We start from the raw sequence: 19,916 nt of genomic DNA, 5'->3' as shown, positions 1-19,916 counted from the left end.
GAATAACAGTCAGTGAGATAAGCTCCTTGGACAAGCATGACAGAAAGGATTCTACAGTGCTCCCATGATTGGGAGCTGTAGTGCTTCCAGTTTTAGAGGCCCAGGATTTAAATTGAACAGTGCAGATAACTGGGAAATGGGTGGAAACAGAATGGTCTCTCTGTTCTGGGAGCCTGGGGGAAGCAAACAGACTGCTTCGCTCAGTTAGAATTAGAAGTCTGGTGGTAGCTATGGCCAGAAAAGCTCTCACTCTCTTTTATGCTGTATATGACCAGGAAAACAAGGTGCTAGTATGGAGAATGTACATATAAATAAACATAAGTTTGGTACTTGCCCTTGCAAAACTCGGCGTCACAATGCCAGTGTGTTGTCGGTGGATATCAGGGCATTGCTATGGGGTTGCTAAGGTTTTCTGTGTGGTTGCTTGGTTCCACCAAGTCATATTTTGGTTCCTATATATGGCTTGGTTCGCAATAGTAATACAGATACTTGGACTACTAATTGCACTAGAAAAACAATAAGAACAAAGCCAGTTCCATAACCACCATAGACATAGGAGAGATGTGTCTCACAATATTCAGAATAGTGTCAATCATTGTATTTTTTTATATCCTTTACACCCCCCATGTTAAATATTTTATTTCATTCTAAAGCAAAGCTACTGAAATGGTCAAAGTTTTTACCAGTATTGACCAGAATTTATGGTAGGAGGAAAATAATTCCTGGTCCACATTCTGTCGATTTCAACTTCATAATTTCCACTGAAAGTCAGAATGGGTGAAACAAAAAGCAGACACAGAAATTTCTCCCACCCTGATCAGAGGAACAAAACAGATAGAGTGCTGTAGAAAAGAAATGCATAACCAACAACCAACATAAGCAACATCACAGCAAACTCTGTAAAAATAGATCTGCCAAACAGACTCTTCACAGCTTGGCAGAGAGGCACAGAACGATAAAAAAAAATTAAATAATATATATATACATATAATTTGTTTAACCAAATAATAACAACATCGTAAAACACTCTCCACAATCAGAGATGCAGTGGAAAAATCTCCATTTCCTCTCCTCTACATCGTCACATATTGGACGAGCTGGACACCCACAGGCCTTATTCAAACAGCCATTTAGCGGCTTGTGTTTTGAGGTCTCATGTTCCGAAAACACTGAAACTCTTTTTCCTAAACGAGCAGTGAGAGTTGCATCAGATCCAAGACAAATCCAGTTGCGGATGGGTCTGTGAACCACGACCCTCCATTTGCTGGGCCCCCTCGATTCAAGCTCACCACTGCTACGGCTCAATGACTGTACCCGCCGCAGGACCTTCAGCCAAACAGATCCCGTAATGAATCGAACGCTTGTTGACATTTATGTTTATGCGTTTTTTTCCCCTCGTTTCTCTGGATTTCATTCCCCTTTTCCTGTGTGTCATAGGCTGCAGGGCACTGAGCTCTAATTTAGGCTCTGTGATCAGTTTCGCCGCAGCAGGGATGCAAGGCGCCTACAGCTCTGCCTTTGCAACAAAACATCAGCATTTTGAACCAATAAAGGTACACTTTCAAATATGGATGGCTGGGTGCATAAATACACGCACTCTCTTGAGATTACAATGACAAGTCAATTTATTCCTCAACTAGAAAACACATTGGGTCTGTTTCAATTTGTTAGGATCATGTAACTTCAGTTGCACATGTTCTATGTGCAAAAGATTTTATGGATGACTAGTCGACTAAATACAACCTGGTCACACAGAATAGTATTACTCAATCTACATTATTGCAAAATTATTTTTATGTGGTTTGCTGTATGAATCACAGTTGTCTCTTGGTGAAATAAACACTAAAGACACTACAACACCAACATTTTTTCCTTTTCACATATATCACATATTACCCAGTGCTATCTTATGACATTAAAAACACTTTTATAATAGTGCATGATTTGTAAGGCTATACATTTTAATGTTTGCATTACATTACCAACTACGTTTACAAGGTTGATCTACTGTGATCAAGTCGTGGAGTAGCTCAACTGACCGAGTGTTGCACTTGCGATGCAAAGGACCTAGGTATGAGTCTTGGGCACAAGTTAAGACATGAGCCAAAATTATGTGGTTACTTCAGCAATTGCATTTTTCATCTCACAATTTGGAACAATCGGTTAGGTTTACATTTAAGGTTTAGGGTAGAGAGAAGGGTTTAGGTGATTTGAACTCAATAAACCTAATCTGTTTGGGAAAAAAACCTTTACTTACTTTTAGCACCACTCAGCAGACATTTCACCTTGGAACTGTTGCGACGCGTGTAAGGAGCTATGTACAATAATTTTTGCAAAAATATGGCCACAGTCAAGTAATTTTTATTAGATCAGGCTCACAGTTGAAGTCAGAAGTTGATATACACCATAGCCAAATACATTCAAACTCAGATTCACAATTCCTGACATTTAATTGTAGAAAACATTGCCTGTCTTAGGGCAGTTAGGAACACTACTTTATTTTAAGAATGTAAAATGTCAGAATAATAGTACAGAGAATTATTTATTTCAGCTTTTATTTCTTTCATCACATTCCCAGTGGGTCAGAAGTTAACATACACTTTGTTAGTATTTGGAAGGATTGCCTTTATATTGTTTAACTTGGGTCAAACATTTTGGGTAGCCTTCCACAGGCTCCTTACAATAAGTTGCTGGAATTTTGGCCCATTCCTCCAGACAGAACTGGTGTAACTGAATCAGGTTTGTAGGCCTCCTTGCTCACACACGCTTTTTCAGTTCTGCTTTGAAAAGGTCAAGGCTTTATTGTGGCCACTCCAATACCGTAACTTTTTTGTCCTTAAGCCATTTTGCCACAATTTTGAAGGTATGCTTGTGGTCACTGTACATTTGGAAGACCCACTTGCGACCGAGCTTTAAATTCCTGGCTGATGTCTTGAGATGATGCTTCAATATATCCACATCATTTTCCTTCCTCATGATACAATCTATTTTGTGAAGTGCACCAGTCCCTCCTGCAGCAAAGCACCCCACAACATGATGCTGCCACCCCCAGGCTTCATGGTTGTTATGGCGTTTTTCTGCTTGAAAGTCTCACCCTTTATCCTACAAACATAATGGTAATTGTGGCCAAACAATTTTTGTTTTATCAGACCAAAGGTCATTTCTCCAAAAAGTAAGATCTTTGTCCCCATTTGCACTTGCAAACTGTAGTCTGGCTTTTTATGGCAGTTTGTGCAGCGGTTTCTTCCTTGCTGAGCAGCCTTTCAGGTTATGTCGATATAGGATTCAATGTGATTCACTGTGGATATAGATACTTTTCTACCTGTTTCCTTTAGCATCTTCACAAGGGGATTGAGATGCAATTTTTGAACCAAACTATATTCATCTCTAGGAGACAGAATGCGTCTCCTTCCTGAGCTGTATGATGACTGCGTGGTCCCATTATGTTTATACTTGAATACTATTGTTTGTAAAGATGATCGTAGTACCTTCAAGCATTTGGAAGTTGCTCCCAAGGATGAACCAGACTTGTGGAGGTCCACAATATTCTTTCAGAAGTCTTGGCTGATTTCTTTTTATTTTCCCACGATGTCAAGCAAAGAGGCACTGAGTTTGAAGGTAGGCCTTAGAATACATCCACAGGTACACCACCTATCAGAAGCTAACAGTCTAACTGTCTAAAGGCTTGACATATTTTCTGGAATTTTCCAAGCTTAAAGGTACAGTTAACTTAGTGTATGGAAACTTCTGACCTACTGGAATTGTGAAATAGTCAATTACAAGTGAAACAATCTGACTGTAAACAATTGTTGGAAAAATTACTTGTGTCATACACAAAGTAGATGTCCTAAACGACTTGCCAAAATTATAGTTTACTAATATTAAATAAGTGGAGTGGTTAAAAAATGAGTTTTAATGTCTTCAACCTAAGTGTATGTAATCTTCAGACTCCAACTGTAAGTAGATGTTCAAGCCCTAGCATGCATACACATTATATTGTAATGTCCAATGTGATGGCCTTGGCAAAACTTTTGTGCATTCAGATTTTAAGTTAGCTTGTGGGTTGCTCTGGGACAAAGCCATTTTCTTCCTCTGAGGGGTGCCTAAACTACGGCTCTGCTAAGAACAGCAGGCCCCAAGCCGTTTCCCACATTGGCATCTCCACCAATCCTGATGCCCGCCATGCCCGAAGCCATGCAAGGACAGCAGAGGCACTGTAGCAGGTAATGAGAGAAAGATGAATCGACACAAATCTGCAGTTTCTTCAGGGATGGAATAACCAACGCCATTCCAAGATTGTGGGAACTAACACTAACACTCAATCTGAGGTTAGAGAACTGCAAGCAGACTTTTTAACACTGTCCCAGAGGACCAACAAACAGTAATTGGTCTGAATCACTCTGGGTCATCTCCTTAAGCAGCGGATGGGGTTAGTCATCAGATACATTGGTTTATAAGAACAAGAAACCAAAACTGCAACTCTAGTCTTCGGAAAGCACAAAAGAGTAATGAAGCTTAGCGAAATTGTCAGTATAAATATCGTTCCCTCCGTACAGCTTGGTTTTCTAACATAGACGTGCACAGACGTCTGGACAGATTGGACTCCAGAGGACTAGAGAGGGAACGGGTGAATCGGACACTTTGGTATGTCTTTCATCTCCAAGTGGGGACTAAAATACACATTCACTTGATCAATGTCATCTCTCTCTCTTGCAACATGTCAGTTCAACCACTCTCAATTATCCACACATGCAGCCACACACTTGATATCCTCATCTCCAGAGAGGGGGAGAGCAGGGTGGCCACAAACACACACAAGGACGGGCAAATACAATGGAAATCAACTGGTGACTCAAACCCTAATGTCTTGACCCATGCTCTTAATTAGGGCTAAATATGGCATAAAATGTGCCCATGTATGTCCGAATTTGATGCATCATGATATCATAACTTGATTGAAACTGACAGTATACCAATGTGAAAAGAGACCCATTGTGCCAGAGATAAAGATTGAATGGACTGTATCAGAATCACTTTTGTCAAATTGAAGCATCTCTTATCAAACTGTGAAATGAAGGTTTTCAAATGTTCCTTTATTTAAAGGGATATTTCACCTAAAAATGGCAATTTTGTCATCATTTACTTACCCATATGTTGTTCCAAACACATACATTGCAAAAAGCATTTTCTTACAGAGTATTTTTTACCTACTTTCCAGTAAAAATACCAAAACATTCTTAGAAACAAATTGACAAGATATTTTGTCTTGTTTTCCGAGAAAAAAATAAATAAAAAGTTATTTCTTGTTATTATCATAACTTTAAACATAAATGTATTAATTTTGTAACAAAAACCAAAAAAATTGAATTTTAAGTTTTTCAAAAGTTCAGTTCAGTCGACAGCATTTGTGGCATAATGTTGATTACCACCTACATTTATTTAGACTCAACTTTTTTCTTTTAAAAAGCAAAATCAAGGGCCCAGTGTACACTTACAATGGAAGTGAATGGGCCAATTTTTGGAGGCTTTAAAAGGCAGACGTGAAGATTGCAATTTTATAAAAAGCACTTATATTAATTCTTCTGTTAAAATCGTGTATTATTTGAGCTGTAAATTTGTTTAAATTGTCATTTATGTTTCTCAATGTCTGTTCTTTTTGCATTCTTAAGTTTCTGTGGACTTGTTTGACATTATCACACTCAAAACTTGCATACAGGCATTTTACATCCTTATGTCTACAGAGTACGCTCTTTCAAGGTAGTTAGGTAAAACTGATTTCCACAAGAACGAGAATGCGTTCTTTGCATTGAGAAACACCTATATTTACTGTCATTTTAAAGTTTTAGGCTTTGTTGACATTACATCGTCATGGCAAATTGGCTATGAACAGTGCAATGATGATTCTAATTGCCTGTTTTGTATTTCTGGTCAAAAGACGCCAAGTTAAAACTGCCAAAACGAGTGATCCAGAGGAGAACAACAACCATTTAAGTGTTGCTTAGTGTAAAAATTTATTTCAGGCTTAACTTGAGCAGTTGTAGGCTGTCATAACTAAGAATAATTAATGATATCAATGTAACTAACCTCGGACCATCTCTTCATGTCATCTACACACTCAGGTGAGGCACTGTCTATAAAAAAAAAATGGTCATCTGTACTCTGTGAAGTATCGACATGTCTTTTGACCATTTTTACAAATTTAATACTAGGAAAAAAGTGGATAACTTAAAAGGTTAGGGGAAAAAAAAAAGGTTAGAAAAGGTTAGTAAGTGATTTTCTCACACTAAAATCATGTTAACACACACATAATGCAATATTATTGTCTGGTGGCTACACTTTTGCAACAGTGAGTATTTAAATGTTCAAAAGTAGGCCTCCATTCAATTCTATTGTAAGTGCCTCACGTTCACCTTTATTTAATATTTATTCCAATATATGCTGTCGAATGAGCTTAACTTGTACTGAACCTGGAATACTCCTTTAAGGATGTTTAGATATTTTTACTAGAAAATAAGACTATTTAGTATTGAAAATATTTAGTAAGAAAATATTTTTTATAGTGAACACATACAGAACACAAGATGTTATGTTAATGTTATGTTGAAATTAGGGCTGTCGATTTAACATGTTAATTCAGTGCGATTAATTTTATAAAAAATATCACGTTAAAAAAATGTACGCAAATAATCTGTAATAAGGAAGATTCCTGAGAAATGCAAGATTGTAGTATCACCTGTTTACTCCAGAGGGCAGTAATTGAAATTTAAGCTGTGTGGCAACACAGTTTATACAGTGAAGAAAACAACCATCCAGCACAAAACAGACATTCGTTACGTTTTTGCGTTCAAAACACTTGGAGCGGAAATTTGAACTAAGAGATCTCAAGATGTGTTCTAAGTATTAAAATATATTTAACTTGACACAGTGACCTAAAACATTTTATGTTTATGAAGCAACTTACCTGTGACAATACACAAGCATGTCTGATGCAGGTGTCCTTAAACAAGCCCTCATAATAAATCTCGAACTTTTTCAAGGATTGCTGTGAACTGTATGCCAATGATTGACTTAAGTTCAGTAATATGGTAGTAAACAATACATTGTGTTCTAAAGAAGTTTTTTGTATCATCTTATCAATGATTAACTCTTCTGCCACAAGAATGTAATGCATTTTATATTCAGAATTCTTTTTATTTTATTTTATATATATATATATATATATATATATATATATATATATATATATATATATAATTTTAAAATATTTAAAGATAACTATGTATAATTATTTCATCATTATATATTTAATTATTGTTATATGAGGGGCTTTTTCAGCAAATATTTGTATTTGCGATTAATCGTGGTTAATTAATCGGGACATCATGTAATTAATTTGATTAAAAATTGTAATCGATTGACAGCCCTAGTTTAAATGTAGATGTCAGTTAGCCTCAGTCACCATTCACTTTCATTGTATCGTTTTTTCCATATACTGAAAGCGAATGGAGACTGAGGCTAACGTTTTGCCTTACATCTCCTTTTGTGTTCCACTGGGGAAAAAAGTTTGGAACAACATGAGGGTGAGTAAAAGATGAAACTTGTAATTTTTTAATGACCTTTTTAACTCTAGTAGTTGCGCTTACATAGATGACCTGCTTCTTCATTAAACAAACGGTTGGAAACATGAATGCACATATAAAACAATTTTATTAATAAAATAATTTTAAGTATCAATGCACTATCCATGTATCCATATTTGATTACAAGCTCAGCTAACATAGTCCATTCACTCTGAAACTCTCACGCTGACATAAGAAACCTGCAACACCAAATACCAGCTCACACACATGCATGTATGCTGACATACAGTTAACATGGGAAAAGCCAGGAAGTCTCTGCTGTGAACCATCAGGAGGTTGAGAATTATGATGCAGTATGGGGGGGAAGATGGGTTGGGTAGGCGGCAACCACACTAACCACTCTACACCTTTATACGCAGCAGACAGAGAGCACACTGTGCAGCTGGAGAAACTCTCTTGGCCACTGAAGTGTCATAAACATTTCAAATATGAACACAGAGATGATTAATGGTCTGAATCATGCTACACGATAATGGAGCTGATTAATGCAGCCTCTTCAGTCCATGCAGGGGCAAGGATTATACATCTTATGACATACCAAATATTTTCTGGACACGTCATGCAGGTGGGAGTGTGTTTTGCGGGTTTGAAGCCAGGTCTGCTTTTAGAAAAGGGATGCTGGGTGTGGGGAGCTCAGATGGTCTGCGGGGAGGTTTGGGTGTCTGTCTCCTACTCCGGTTGCTGTTCTTGTGGTAACAACATGCTAATAACTCATAAGACAGTTATAACAAAAAGAAGTAGTAAAATGAGTAGATGTGTCCAAACTTTTGACTAGTAGTGTAGAGACATATTTCTGTAGTTTCTTAAAGTGTTCAAGTTTATCTCTCAAATCACTCTGGAGCAAGAAGCAGTAGAAACCACCCTGCACAGCTAATTGTGACAACAATGAACCATGTGATGGCAGCGGCGACCAGTTCACACTTTGACGTTTAATCTGCGGGCTGTAGATTTGCACAGTACAACTTTTAAAAACTGACTCCTGCACATCGTATTCACACTCTTTTCCACTTTCTCAAGTCTGCTAATAAAACTTGGGCAGCACATCAGAGCTGGGCGCGATGTCATGGCACAGTGTGGAGATTTATGGAGAGAGCAAAGATTGAGCATGACGGAGAGAGCACTTCACTACAGTGCCGCTTCAAAAGACGCTCACCAGGGCATCAGTCCTATTTTTACACTGTCATCATCACCGAGACAGAAAGACACACAGACGGAGACCAGAAACGGAGAGGGAAAGAACAAAGTGAGTTCATTTTCTTCCTGAAATACATCATATCATTGTTGAGGAGTGATGTATCCCAAAACAAAAACAGAGACAGGATGTCTTCTCTCGCCTCTAACTTTGTTATTGAAAACTTTCATGCTCATTTTCTCTCATCTCATCTTTTTTGGGGTTTCACACTAGTTCATTTCTTTCACTTCAAATCTCTGGATCACAGAACTGGTTGTTGATTATGCAGCATTTTGTCTGACATCAAATGGGTCCATCTGCTAGTCATCAAGACTTTATAATTTAAACATGATGAAGGGCTTCATTTATCGCACACTTACTATATCCAAACCTGCTACTCTAGAGAAAGAAAACAAGTGAGAGGCCACGTGACTGGTCGAAACTTTTCTGATAGAATAGGATGCACACTAATTTGGTTAATGGGATAATTCACCCAAAAATGTAAAAAAAAGATTTTGTAATCTTTTGGGTCATTAAACTAAAGGAAAACATAAATAAAACATAAGAGTTTCAAATAACTCAAAATAATTATGATGAATAGCTGATGGCACCTCCAGCGTGTGTGATGTCATTTCATGACATACATCTTGAAATAAAGGTCAGAGTATCATGAAATAACAGAGTAGAGAATAAATCAAGGGACACACAAAAAAAAACATCCACTATCAGTGTTAAAATGACACATTTACCACAAATGAATACATGTTAGTGAGATATTGTTATACTAAACACTTAATTGTATGTGGAAAAATAGTGTAATAGTGGAAAATTCTTAAAAATTTGACTTTTAGTCCCACAGCAATGTGTAACATTAAAAATAGCCTTTATTTTCTTACAAAGCATATTAAAATTGTAATCAGGTAACATTCAACTTTGGGGCGGCTGTGGCTCAGGTGGTAGAGCGAGTTGTATACCAAAACTTGTACTGGGGACATAAATATTACCAAACTGTAGCAATGAACCATTAACTTACTCTAATGATCTTCCACTGCAAACCCATATGACTTCCTTTCTTCCATGGATCACAAAAAAATATATTAGGCAGAATGACAGCCTCAGTCACTCACTTTCATTGTGACTGAGACTTACATACTGCCTAACATGTATTTCAAGCAAATTTTAGTAAGTTTTATGTGTTAAATAAATATTCTGTCTGCACTTAATGGACAATTCTATGTGATGGGACAAATTCACCTTCAATAAAAGAACATATTTGGTGCTTACTTTACAGCTATGTTGAGTGAGACAATGGACCAAAGAGATTTCCCTATGGGCAGAGTTACCCAGTTCAATGAAAATAGAAGTCAGTTAACAACGCAGTTGAAAGTCATGTCTGGTTTCTATGACATAATGACATAGACGAAACGTGATTTATTGTTTGACACTTGTGTAAGGCCACACTTAACACAATTTTAAATTAAATTTTTTGACAAGATTTGACAAGTATGAACAAGGAATTTTCCCTCCCCCAAGCCATTATCAGCCATTATCGTGCATCTTTACACACATCTGTCTCTTCAAAAAGTGAAAGAAAAATACTCCTTTAATGTACCACTATGTCACACTCATCTCCTGTCAATCACGTCGCATGACCCTGATCCCCTGAATCCAGAGGCTGCATCAGTAGACAGCATTCGCCTATCCCCTGGGCCATGTCAAAAAGCTCCAAGCTTATCATCTCATGTGGCCAAACACAGTTTATACAGAGCAGAAGTCACGATCTTAAAAGAATAGTTTGCCCAAAAATGAAAAAGCCATATGACTTTCCTTCTTCCATGAAACACTAATGTTACTTATAGCAGAATCTCCTAGCTCCTCTTCTCCATACAGTGAAAGGAAATGGTGGCACTGCTTTCAAGCAAGATTTTCAGTTAATAACTACCTAAATATTAAAATCCATTGAGTATACAAAAATCCATTGAATGTTTTCAGAAGACATGGAATATAGTGCATTGACTACTTCTGTGATGGTGTTTTATTGTCCTTTTTAGAGCTTGACAACCCCTGGTCTCAAATGCATTAAAGAGAGCAGCTCAGACCTTTTGCTCCAACTTCACCGTCGGAAGAAACCAAGGGTGCTTAAACTTTTCTGTACCATCTCCTAACTTTGACCCTGAAGTAACACTGCCCAAAATAACTGATTTAGGACCACCGTGTTTAACGCCTAAAACTGACCTGAACCATTAGTATATCAAGAGAGCAACCGGACTCTGACCAGCTCTTAACCAAATTCCCTTGCTGTGATTGACAGTGCTAGGGAGGGGGGCGAGGGCTGCCCTCCTGATCTCAGGGCTGTGGGTGAGAGCTGAGCCCCACAGCTATCTGCACTACTGACACCCATTTCCTGTGGAATGCTGCAGCTATGCAAAGCGCTGATAGCCTGTCATTCAGAGAGAGATAGAGAGAGGAGTATGTGTGTGTGTGTGTGTGTGTGTGTGTGTGTGTAAGCATGTGCCCGTGAGCATGAATGGAGCTAAATTGTGCATGTGCTTGTTGGTCCCCCTGCTCTTTTTGTTTTTCTGTGGGCACTGGCTTTTGTTTACATGTGTGTGGCCAGTTTGTATATTAATTTCGGCTTTTATTTTTTTCAGTATATGTTTGTAAACAATGTGTGTGTCTCTTAAAGAAATAGTTCACCCAAAATGTTTAATTCTGTATTAATTTACTCACTCTCATGTAATTCCAAACCCATATGACTTACTTTCTTTTGTAGTACACAATAGGAAGTGTTTTGAAGAACATCCTGAGTACTTCTTTCCATTAAATCAAAGTAAATAGTGACTGTGAAACTAGTGAGACAAACTAGACTTGTGCACTATATTTCAAGTCATATGATAGCTTTGTACAGACTGAACTGACCGAAGTTGAATTTGAGAACCCGATCAGTCCGATTTATGAACAAATCTTTCACGTGTTTTGTGTACTGGATCAACCAATTCATTGAAAATAAATGACTTAAAAGAACGATTTGTTCACAAATCAAACATTGCTCCTTCTTTAATAAATTCATGAAAGCTGCAAGGAGAGCTACAATAGGGCAGGTGTCAAGATTTTCAGTGAATAACAATGTCAGTCTATTCCTCAAACAAAGCTACATTTGGTCTTAGAAGACTTGAAGTGCACAATTCACTACTATTATTTTACTTTTCTGGTGCTTTTGAGTCCTTTTTTAAGCTTGATGCTCCATTATTCTTGCATGGAAAACAGTTCTCAAAATGTCTCTTTTTGTGTTCCATAGAATTACCAAAGTGATATGAAACGACATATGCGTTAGTAAATGAATTCCAGAATTTTCATTTGTGGGTGAACTATCCCTTGTTCAGGGTTGTAAGAGACTCATCAGCATGTAGGGGCACAAGTCTGTGAGTGTTTTAGTTTGTGTGCATGTATTCACAGGTGGTTTGTGGGAACATGGAGGAGTCCAACAATCCTAAAATTGCCCTCCATGACGGGTCTGTGGCTGGACATCTGTAACCTGTTTGCATCTCCAAACTCGCTCCCAAAATATCGGTTTAATTCTTTCAAAACGTATTCTTTACCCTCTCCTTGAACTGCTACACAGCATCACAGAACAGGCCTTAAACTATGCTAGAAAGCCAGAAGGTCAGCTGGTTACTGATTCTATGAACACAGCATGAGGATATCCCTATATGATCTTATATTTCTGGGTAATCACTCCCCTTTTAACAGAGTATTCCGGGTTAGTGTCAACTTAATGTCTAGGGACAGCATCTGTGGCATGCTTTCGATTATGACACATGATAATTTGACTTGTCCCTTAAGTTTATACAAACAAATGTGAAATGGGTTTACAGCAATACAATTACAATGAAGACTTGGAAGGCAAGCTGGCGGGGGGGGGGGTTAAAAGCAAAAATGTGAAGCTCATATTTTAGGATATACACTTATAAAGAACATTTTGTAAAGAAAAGTCTTTCTACTGTCGCAGCTTGATACACAGATTGAACTACAAGTTAGCCATTTGTTGGTTGATTTCTCAGAAAAGTGTAATACTTTGGCTCTGTGCCGCTATCAAAACATTGCCCTGTTTGTTTGTTGGCATCCCAACCAACTTGAAGGAGCAACACTGGCTCAACTACTGAAGTGTCTTTGGGGCGGGACTATCTATTTGTTTGACCAATGGAAGCAGGGTCCGTAACTTTTTGCTACATGAATACTTGTTCACTTCGCTGATCTGATGGCTGGGGGTTTTGAGCATTTTTCTGCCTTAATATGGACAGGACACAATGTGTTCAATAAGTGAAGTTTCACTGGCCGTCTGGAAGAGGGGCACTAAAATATAGGACAATAGGTGTCCCATATTGGACATTTCGGACTAAAAAAATCTGTTTATGTTAGTGGTACAAAAATTACACATCTTCACCTGTTTGAAGAAATCCAATACGAAACTAGGAAAAATTTTAGTCCAAAGTTTCGTGACATAAATACAATGGTCATTCTTACCTGCTGTTTGAGCTGTTGTACCAGTCGATCTTTCTCTCTCTTCAAAAGAGCCACCTCGTCTTGTGTCTTCTTTTTCTTTGATGCTGACAACTCCAGAAGTGCAATGTTGGCGTCTTTCTCACTGATGGCTGCCAACAACGCCTCCTGCCTGTTTGGGGGACCAAAAAAACAATTCGTATTCTGATGACTACAGACAAGCCTTATAATAGAGGATGTGCACATTATGTCCTGGTAAATCAATAGATAGTCACTATGGTAACAAGCCATTTTAGTGAGGAAGAGATTCATTAGTTAAAGAATATTATTGTACTCCGTTAGATCTAGGAGTGGGCTCAAAACCAAAATTTTGCATCAAAATGAAAAGAAGGGTAACACATTTCACCCCCATACTGGCAGATGAGATGGTCAAGAGGTCTGCAGCCTGTGTGTTGATGGAGAAAGGCAACACACTTGAAAATGTGTGAAACAGGTAAGCCACATGTTCAAGTGTGTCAGTGATAAAGGTGAGACACAGCGTACAGGTCAGTGTGTGTCAAAATACAACCTCCCTCTGCCTTTTTTTCTTTTCTGCTATCTCATTTACTTTCTCTGTCTTTATTAATCTTTATATCCAGACTCTACATAGCAATTCTGCCTAATAATAAAGCTGAGCTCCACTGCAAGATGCAGAGAAACACAGAGAGACATTTGTAGGGCATGTTTACACAAAACCCAGCAAAGATGGATACTAAATTATTTGTGTGATCGGCCCCTTAAAATGCTGCATACATAGGTAGAATACTAGGTTTTGGAACAGAGCATTTCAGCAAATTTGCTCTTTTCTCATCAATTTTCCAATCGCTGGCAAACTCAACTCCTCTTTTTCTGTTTCTTCTCTTCGATTCTTTAAAGGAAATGGATGACCTGAATTTATCCAAAGTGACATCAAAGCTCTTGATAATGTACCTGACACTTCACGCTCTTACACACACACACACACACACACACACACACACACACACACACACACACACACACACACACAGTTCATATGCGATGCCCGTGGGCTACCATACAACTCGTTAATTCTGTCATTTTGACCATCAAAGGCACTGAAGATGTGATGTATCCCACAAACACACAGGCCACCCAGCTCGGTAAAAACCACTGTGCCCTGGCACAAACTAATAAAATAAAGGCTGGTGATGTTCCAGGATGCTTCGAAGCACTAACATGTTCTGTCAGAGAGGCCTTTTAATTCTGACCTCCTGACTAGCTGTGCTCATTATGGTCATGTTCAGACCACAGGCAGTAGCTGCCCCAGGGGTGAGTCAGTTTACTTTGGGCAAAAAGGAACTTCCCCTTCAGCTTCAGCATTACCTCTCTGCTTAGTCCCGATGAGCCCCATTGCATATATTCTGCCAAAATGCAAGAGGACTAAACATGGTAAAAATCAAAATCAAAGGGAACGATGAGGTGAAAAGAGAAATCCAGGGAGGGCGGTAGCACCTTCTCAAAAGTGATTTTTTTTTTCAATATTACAGCAAAAACTAATGAATATTGGAATTAAACAAGGAATTAATTGCTTAAAAGAAATAACTTATGATGAGTGAGAATTTCTCTCTTTTTCTCCTCAATATAGTTTGTTACATTTATTTTATTTCAGTATCGACTTGGTACCGAAGCACCAATACTTTTGACATCCCTAGAGATGGTGGAATGAAGAGACATGTTGGAAAGTCAAAATAACAGGAAGTGAAAGGTTGTTCACTGGTATACAGATGATAAGAAGACTGGAGTGGTGTATGAGAATGCTCACATTTCAATGTAAACAGACGCTCACTTATTCAGGTCATGATAACATGCACTCTCTCTCTCTTACATATGAATCCCAGGAAATGAGGGAAAGATATGTACAGTTCCAAAGAAGAGAAGAACAAATCAGACTCATTCCATATCTCAAATTTTCCCTTTAATTTTCACGATGTATGCCTCCCCTTAGATTAACCTTTTAACAATGACAGTTTTTTCCCCCATGATTCAATCTTTCCTAGACACTGGGCATGTTGATAGAACAGGTGGCTACAAGAGAGACCGACTTGCCAAAAAGTGCTGATAAAAACGTATTACTTAAAACATATTATTAAACAATTACAAATGAACTATTTTACCCGATATTTGTATTTTGCATTGCTTTTTTCCCACTAAAGTATCACATTGTTAGCTTAGCAACATGTTAACATTAAAGACTAGTGGAATCAATTGAGTTAATCAATAGAGCCTATGTACTGTAGAGTATTCCAAATCAGTTATTAATGAGGTTCCATTGTTGCTTTAAAAAGCAGCTGCCTATGTAGGCAACAGACAAGTTAGCTCACTAGGTTTTGAAACAGAGTTTATGTGTTCCTGCACTACAAGAAGACAAACAATAAGGCACAAAAAGGTTCTTATCAGAGGCCTTTGGACATCTTTGTTCTAAGGGAGATAAGGAGGAGTTCATATTGATCACTAAGAGGTCAAGTGGCCAGTCACCTCCTCCCATGATAGTGCCAATCAGAGAGAGAGGAAATGGCCAATTAATAAACTCATCTCGTCTCATCACTTCACTCAACAGTCATTCTCTGTACTCGTCAACCCTTTAAGCATCTTGCTTTCTCTTCTTCTTAGGACACTTCCATCGGGCCTAAAAATACAACACAACCCTCTGTCCCTGGGTTCTTTCTCTCAAAGGGTGTGTACGGCAGTACAGAGATAATGAATAGCCAAGGGTGTGGGAAGAGAGCGACAGATTTATGGCAGGTCTGTGAAGGGGACACATGGTGTCGGTTATGCCACCTGAGTTGAGGACAACGCACAGAATTCCAAGAATGGCCCAAGTGGCGAATCTTAAATGAGACTTATCACTAATTCCTTCTGTATGACGACAGCTCGACGCAAATTATGGCAAAATGAGAAAGGAATTTCAAACGATGCAGATCTGAGGTTGGCTATATTCACCACTTGGAATATTTAATCTTAAATGTTTTCCTCAACCATGACTATTCAGGAAGAGAGATGAGCTTCGACAATTTTCAGGAAAACACAGAAATTCCGAAAAAAAGCGGTGATGGATTACTGGATGTTAGCAACCACCTGTGGTTCTGAGAGCTTTTTAGCACACTGCTATGCATTGGCTAGGGTGTTCTGGGTGGTTGTTATGGGGTTGCTAGGGTGATGTGGGTGTCTAAGTCAAAAGAGCCCACCCCTAAGTCAAGTCAACAAAATGTTATTTGTATAGCGCTTTTCACAAAGTTTTAAACCAGCTTTACAGAAAATTACGCAGTAACAGAACCTCATTGGGCAGTTTAAATGAATAACGTGATTGAAAATCATACCTTAAAAATAACTATCTTTAGGACCCAGAGTCTTTATTATTCTGATCGCTAGATATGGCTTGGACTATGTGACGAGAAGGAGGGCGGGGCTGGGCCGTGAGTCCACACGGTGGGCCCCCAATCGGGTTATTCAGCCAAGGAGAAGGATAAGACCGAGCAGGATGCGGCAGTTCGAGAGAGAGAACCACACGCAGCTGCCGTGTGTGCGTTTCATTAAATATTACTTACACTTTTCAGCCATTTCCCGCCACCTCCTTGCCCAATTGAACCATGTTACATTGGTGCTGAAACCCGGGAAGGAGAAGGGATATGCTGTCGTGGAGTCCTCGCCACTGCCCAAGGAGAGGGATGCGGCAGTTCGAGCAAGAGAGAGAGAGCCACACGCAGCTGCCGTGTGCGTGTTTACGTTTAGTGTCTTTTTGTTTCATTAAATATTACTTTGACTCCAGGGCTACATCAAGAGCAGAGGGATATCCATACTTGACAAAAACACATTTTCCCATTCTGCACACACTTATATATCTAAGATATCTATGCAATAATATAGCTATTGGTCATTCCTTTAACACATCAATATTTGCAGAGTACTAATTTGAAGGAAAGGAATTTGGAGGGAAGAGTTCACAGAAAAGTATCAGCGAAATCCATCTGTACTAAGTCCTACCTGATACTGCCTGATCTAGCACATAAAAATAAAATACAGGCCAGCCACATTAAACAAACTAAGTGTTGGAGGAGCCCCATCATATTAAAAAAATAAAAATAATCCTAACTCTCCATCATTCCCTGGCCTGGAGCCAGAAACAGGCTTTCTAGGGCCTTTTTTCCAGGCAAATGTGTGTGTGTTACGAGGAAGAGAGAGAAATATGGTGTTAACTCTCCATTTGGTGCATGTGTGTTTCTCATGTGGGAGACATACTAAGAAATATGGTGTCCGTTCACCGTTCATTGCTGCCCAGGGACACGGAGGACTTTCAACGGTTGCTTTTACTGGCCTAAAAAAAAAAGAGATACACATCCGATGCTTTTGAGTTGGTACCAGAGTGCTGGGTTAAATGGAGAGTTATAGAGGACACTCACACTGAACATCCTCTTTGAATGGGCACAATGAAGCATTAAAGAAAAATGTACAGTCTTGCGCCTTTAAAGCTAATATTTACTCACCAAAAGCTATAAATTCTGGTGTGTAAGCAATTTGAAAGTACAGGTTTTGTACTTCCTGAACACAGTAATAGCTGTATTAATCTTGTATTATACAGAATATGAGCGCATGAGTGACTGTGAGCAGATCCCTGAGAGACATAGAACTGGAACAAGAGAGACACCTGGAAACACACGTTGAATCATATTTGGCACAAGAGCTTTCCTCGATACCAAATTTGAATTTAAAAGCCTGCAGCTAAAGCAAGACCTTCGGCGAAACCAAGAGTGAAGAGTATCTAGGAAAGAGGTAGTGTGTGTGTGTGTGTGTGTGTGTGTGTGTGTGTGTGTGTAATGAGGGGGTGCAATAATGAGCTATTTTAAATGAATCTCTTAATAACAGATATTAAATTTTGCCAAAACATTTAGTATGAAATTCTCCAATTCACACTGGCGTGAGGGTTTCACACAAGAGGAGAGCAGCACATGCTTTATTGCTATATCGGTCTGTCAGCCAATACTGCCAATCTCAAAATGGTCAAAAATAATTTAATTAGTCGGCCTGTCTAATAAATTGGCCTATCAGATAATATGATCATCTTAAAATGGCCAAATATGAACCGATGAGTCGGACTGGCCAATATATTTTTTCTTTTAACCGATATAATAATCTCAAAATGGCCAAATATTTGCTGATTAGTTGTCCTGGCCCATATATAGGTCTTTCGGATGACAGGATATTCTGAAAATTGCCAAATATGGACTGATTTGTTGAAATAGACAATATATTGGTTTTACAGTCGATATGATCTCAAAGTGGCCAAATATCAACTGATTAGTCAGCGTGGTATATATATTGGTCTTTCGATGGATATGATAAACTGAAAATGGCAAAATAATGGCCGATTAGTCAGCCTGGACAATATATTGGTCTTTTTGCCAATAGGATAACCTCAAAATGACCAAATATTGGTTAATTAGTTGGCCTGGACAATATATTGGTCTATGGACTGATATGATATTCTTAAAATTGCCAAATATGGACTGATTCATGGATTATGGCAAATATGGGTTGTTTGGCTGATATGACAATATTATAAATGGCCAGATTTTGGATGATTATTCACCGTGGCAAATATTTTGGTCTTTAGATATGATCATCTCTAAATGGCCAAACATTAGCTGATTAGTAGGCCTTGTCAATATACTGTTTTATCGGCCAATACTGGCAATGTCAAAATGGCCAAATATCAGATAATTAGTTGGCCTGTCTAATATAATCGGTCTTTCGGCCAATATGAAATTCCCAAAATATCCAAATATTGGTCTATCATCATCCGAATTGGCTTGGCCAATATTTATTAGTCTATCAGCTGATATCTGTAATCATAAATGGCAAAATACAGGACAATTGATCTATCACCATCTCTTAACCACACAAAATGTAAAGATGTAATCAGATAGAGAAAAGTAAAATTTCACATGCAAGTGTAGAAATGACTGCATAACGCTTTGCAATGTGTTGACCCCTTCTCTCCCATAACACCTTGGCTCTTATCATCTATTCTTAAGGCTGACAGGCCGACCTTAATTAGTGCTGATAGCAGCAGAGCAAAAGGGTGGCCAGCACATCTCTGTGCCAAACACAAACACACTGCTCTCCTCTGGCCTAGTCTCCACTGGGAACATACACACGCCTGGATTGACAGCACCAAGCCATCTGGATCACATCAGCTACAGAGAGATATAGAAGCAGAGAGAGATAGAAGCAGAGAGAGTGAGAGAGAGAGAGAGAGAGAGAGAGAGAGAGAGAGAGAGAGAGAGAGAGCGAGAGAGAGAGAGAGAGAGAGAGAGAACCTCAAGAGGATAGCATACATAAACTCTTGCTGGAACTTGCAGAGGATTGATGTTGAGTTTATGGAATTTACCATCATAGTCCATACATTTAGATTTTATAAAACATTTTCTAAAGTAAACTAAAAAAATACAAAATAAGTTAAATTTTTCATCAATATTTTGCAATGTGTTCGCCAATCAGTTGATTGAAACCATTGTGGTAGGACATTCTCCAGAGACCTGTACACCAGA

General features: G+C 38.5%; 1 protein-coding gene across 1 annotated transcript in view; it reads right to left on the bottom strand.

Annotated features, from left to right (window-relative positions):
• Nucleotides 1-19,916, bottom strand: part of LOC127639023 (ELKS/Rab6-interacting/CAST family member 1-like) — a 293,380-nt gene that overhangs the window by 61,556 nt on the left and 211,908 nt on the right. Inside the window, exon 17 of the mRNA XM_052120833.1 lies at nt 13,336-13,483. Coding sequence (XP_051976793.1) covers nt 13,336-13,483 — 148 coding nt within the window. The remainder of the gene's footprint in view (nt 1-13,335; nt 13,484-19,916) is intronic.

Source organism: Xyrauchen texanus, chromosome 47, assembly GCF_025860055.1.
Source record: "Xyrauchen texanus isolate HMW12.3.18 chromosome 47, RBS_HiC_50CHRs, whole genome shotgun sequence".
Classification (NCBI taxonomy): domain Eukaryota; kingdom Metazoa; phylum Chordata; class Actinopteri; order Cypriniformes; family Catostomidae; genus Xyrauchen; species Xyrauchen texanus.
This window is presented reverse-complemented; position numbering and strand designations above follow the sequence as displayed.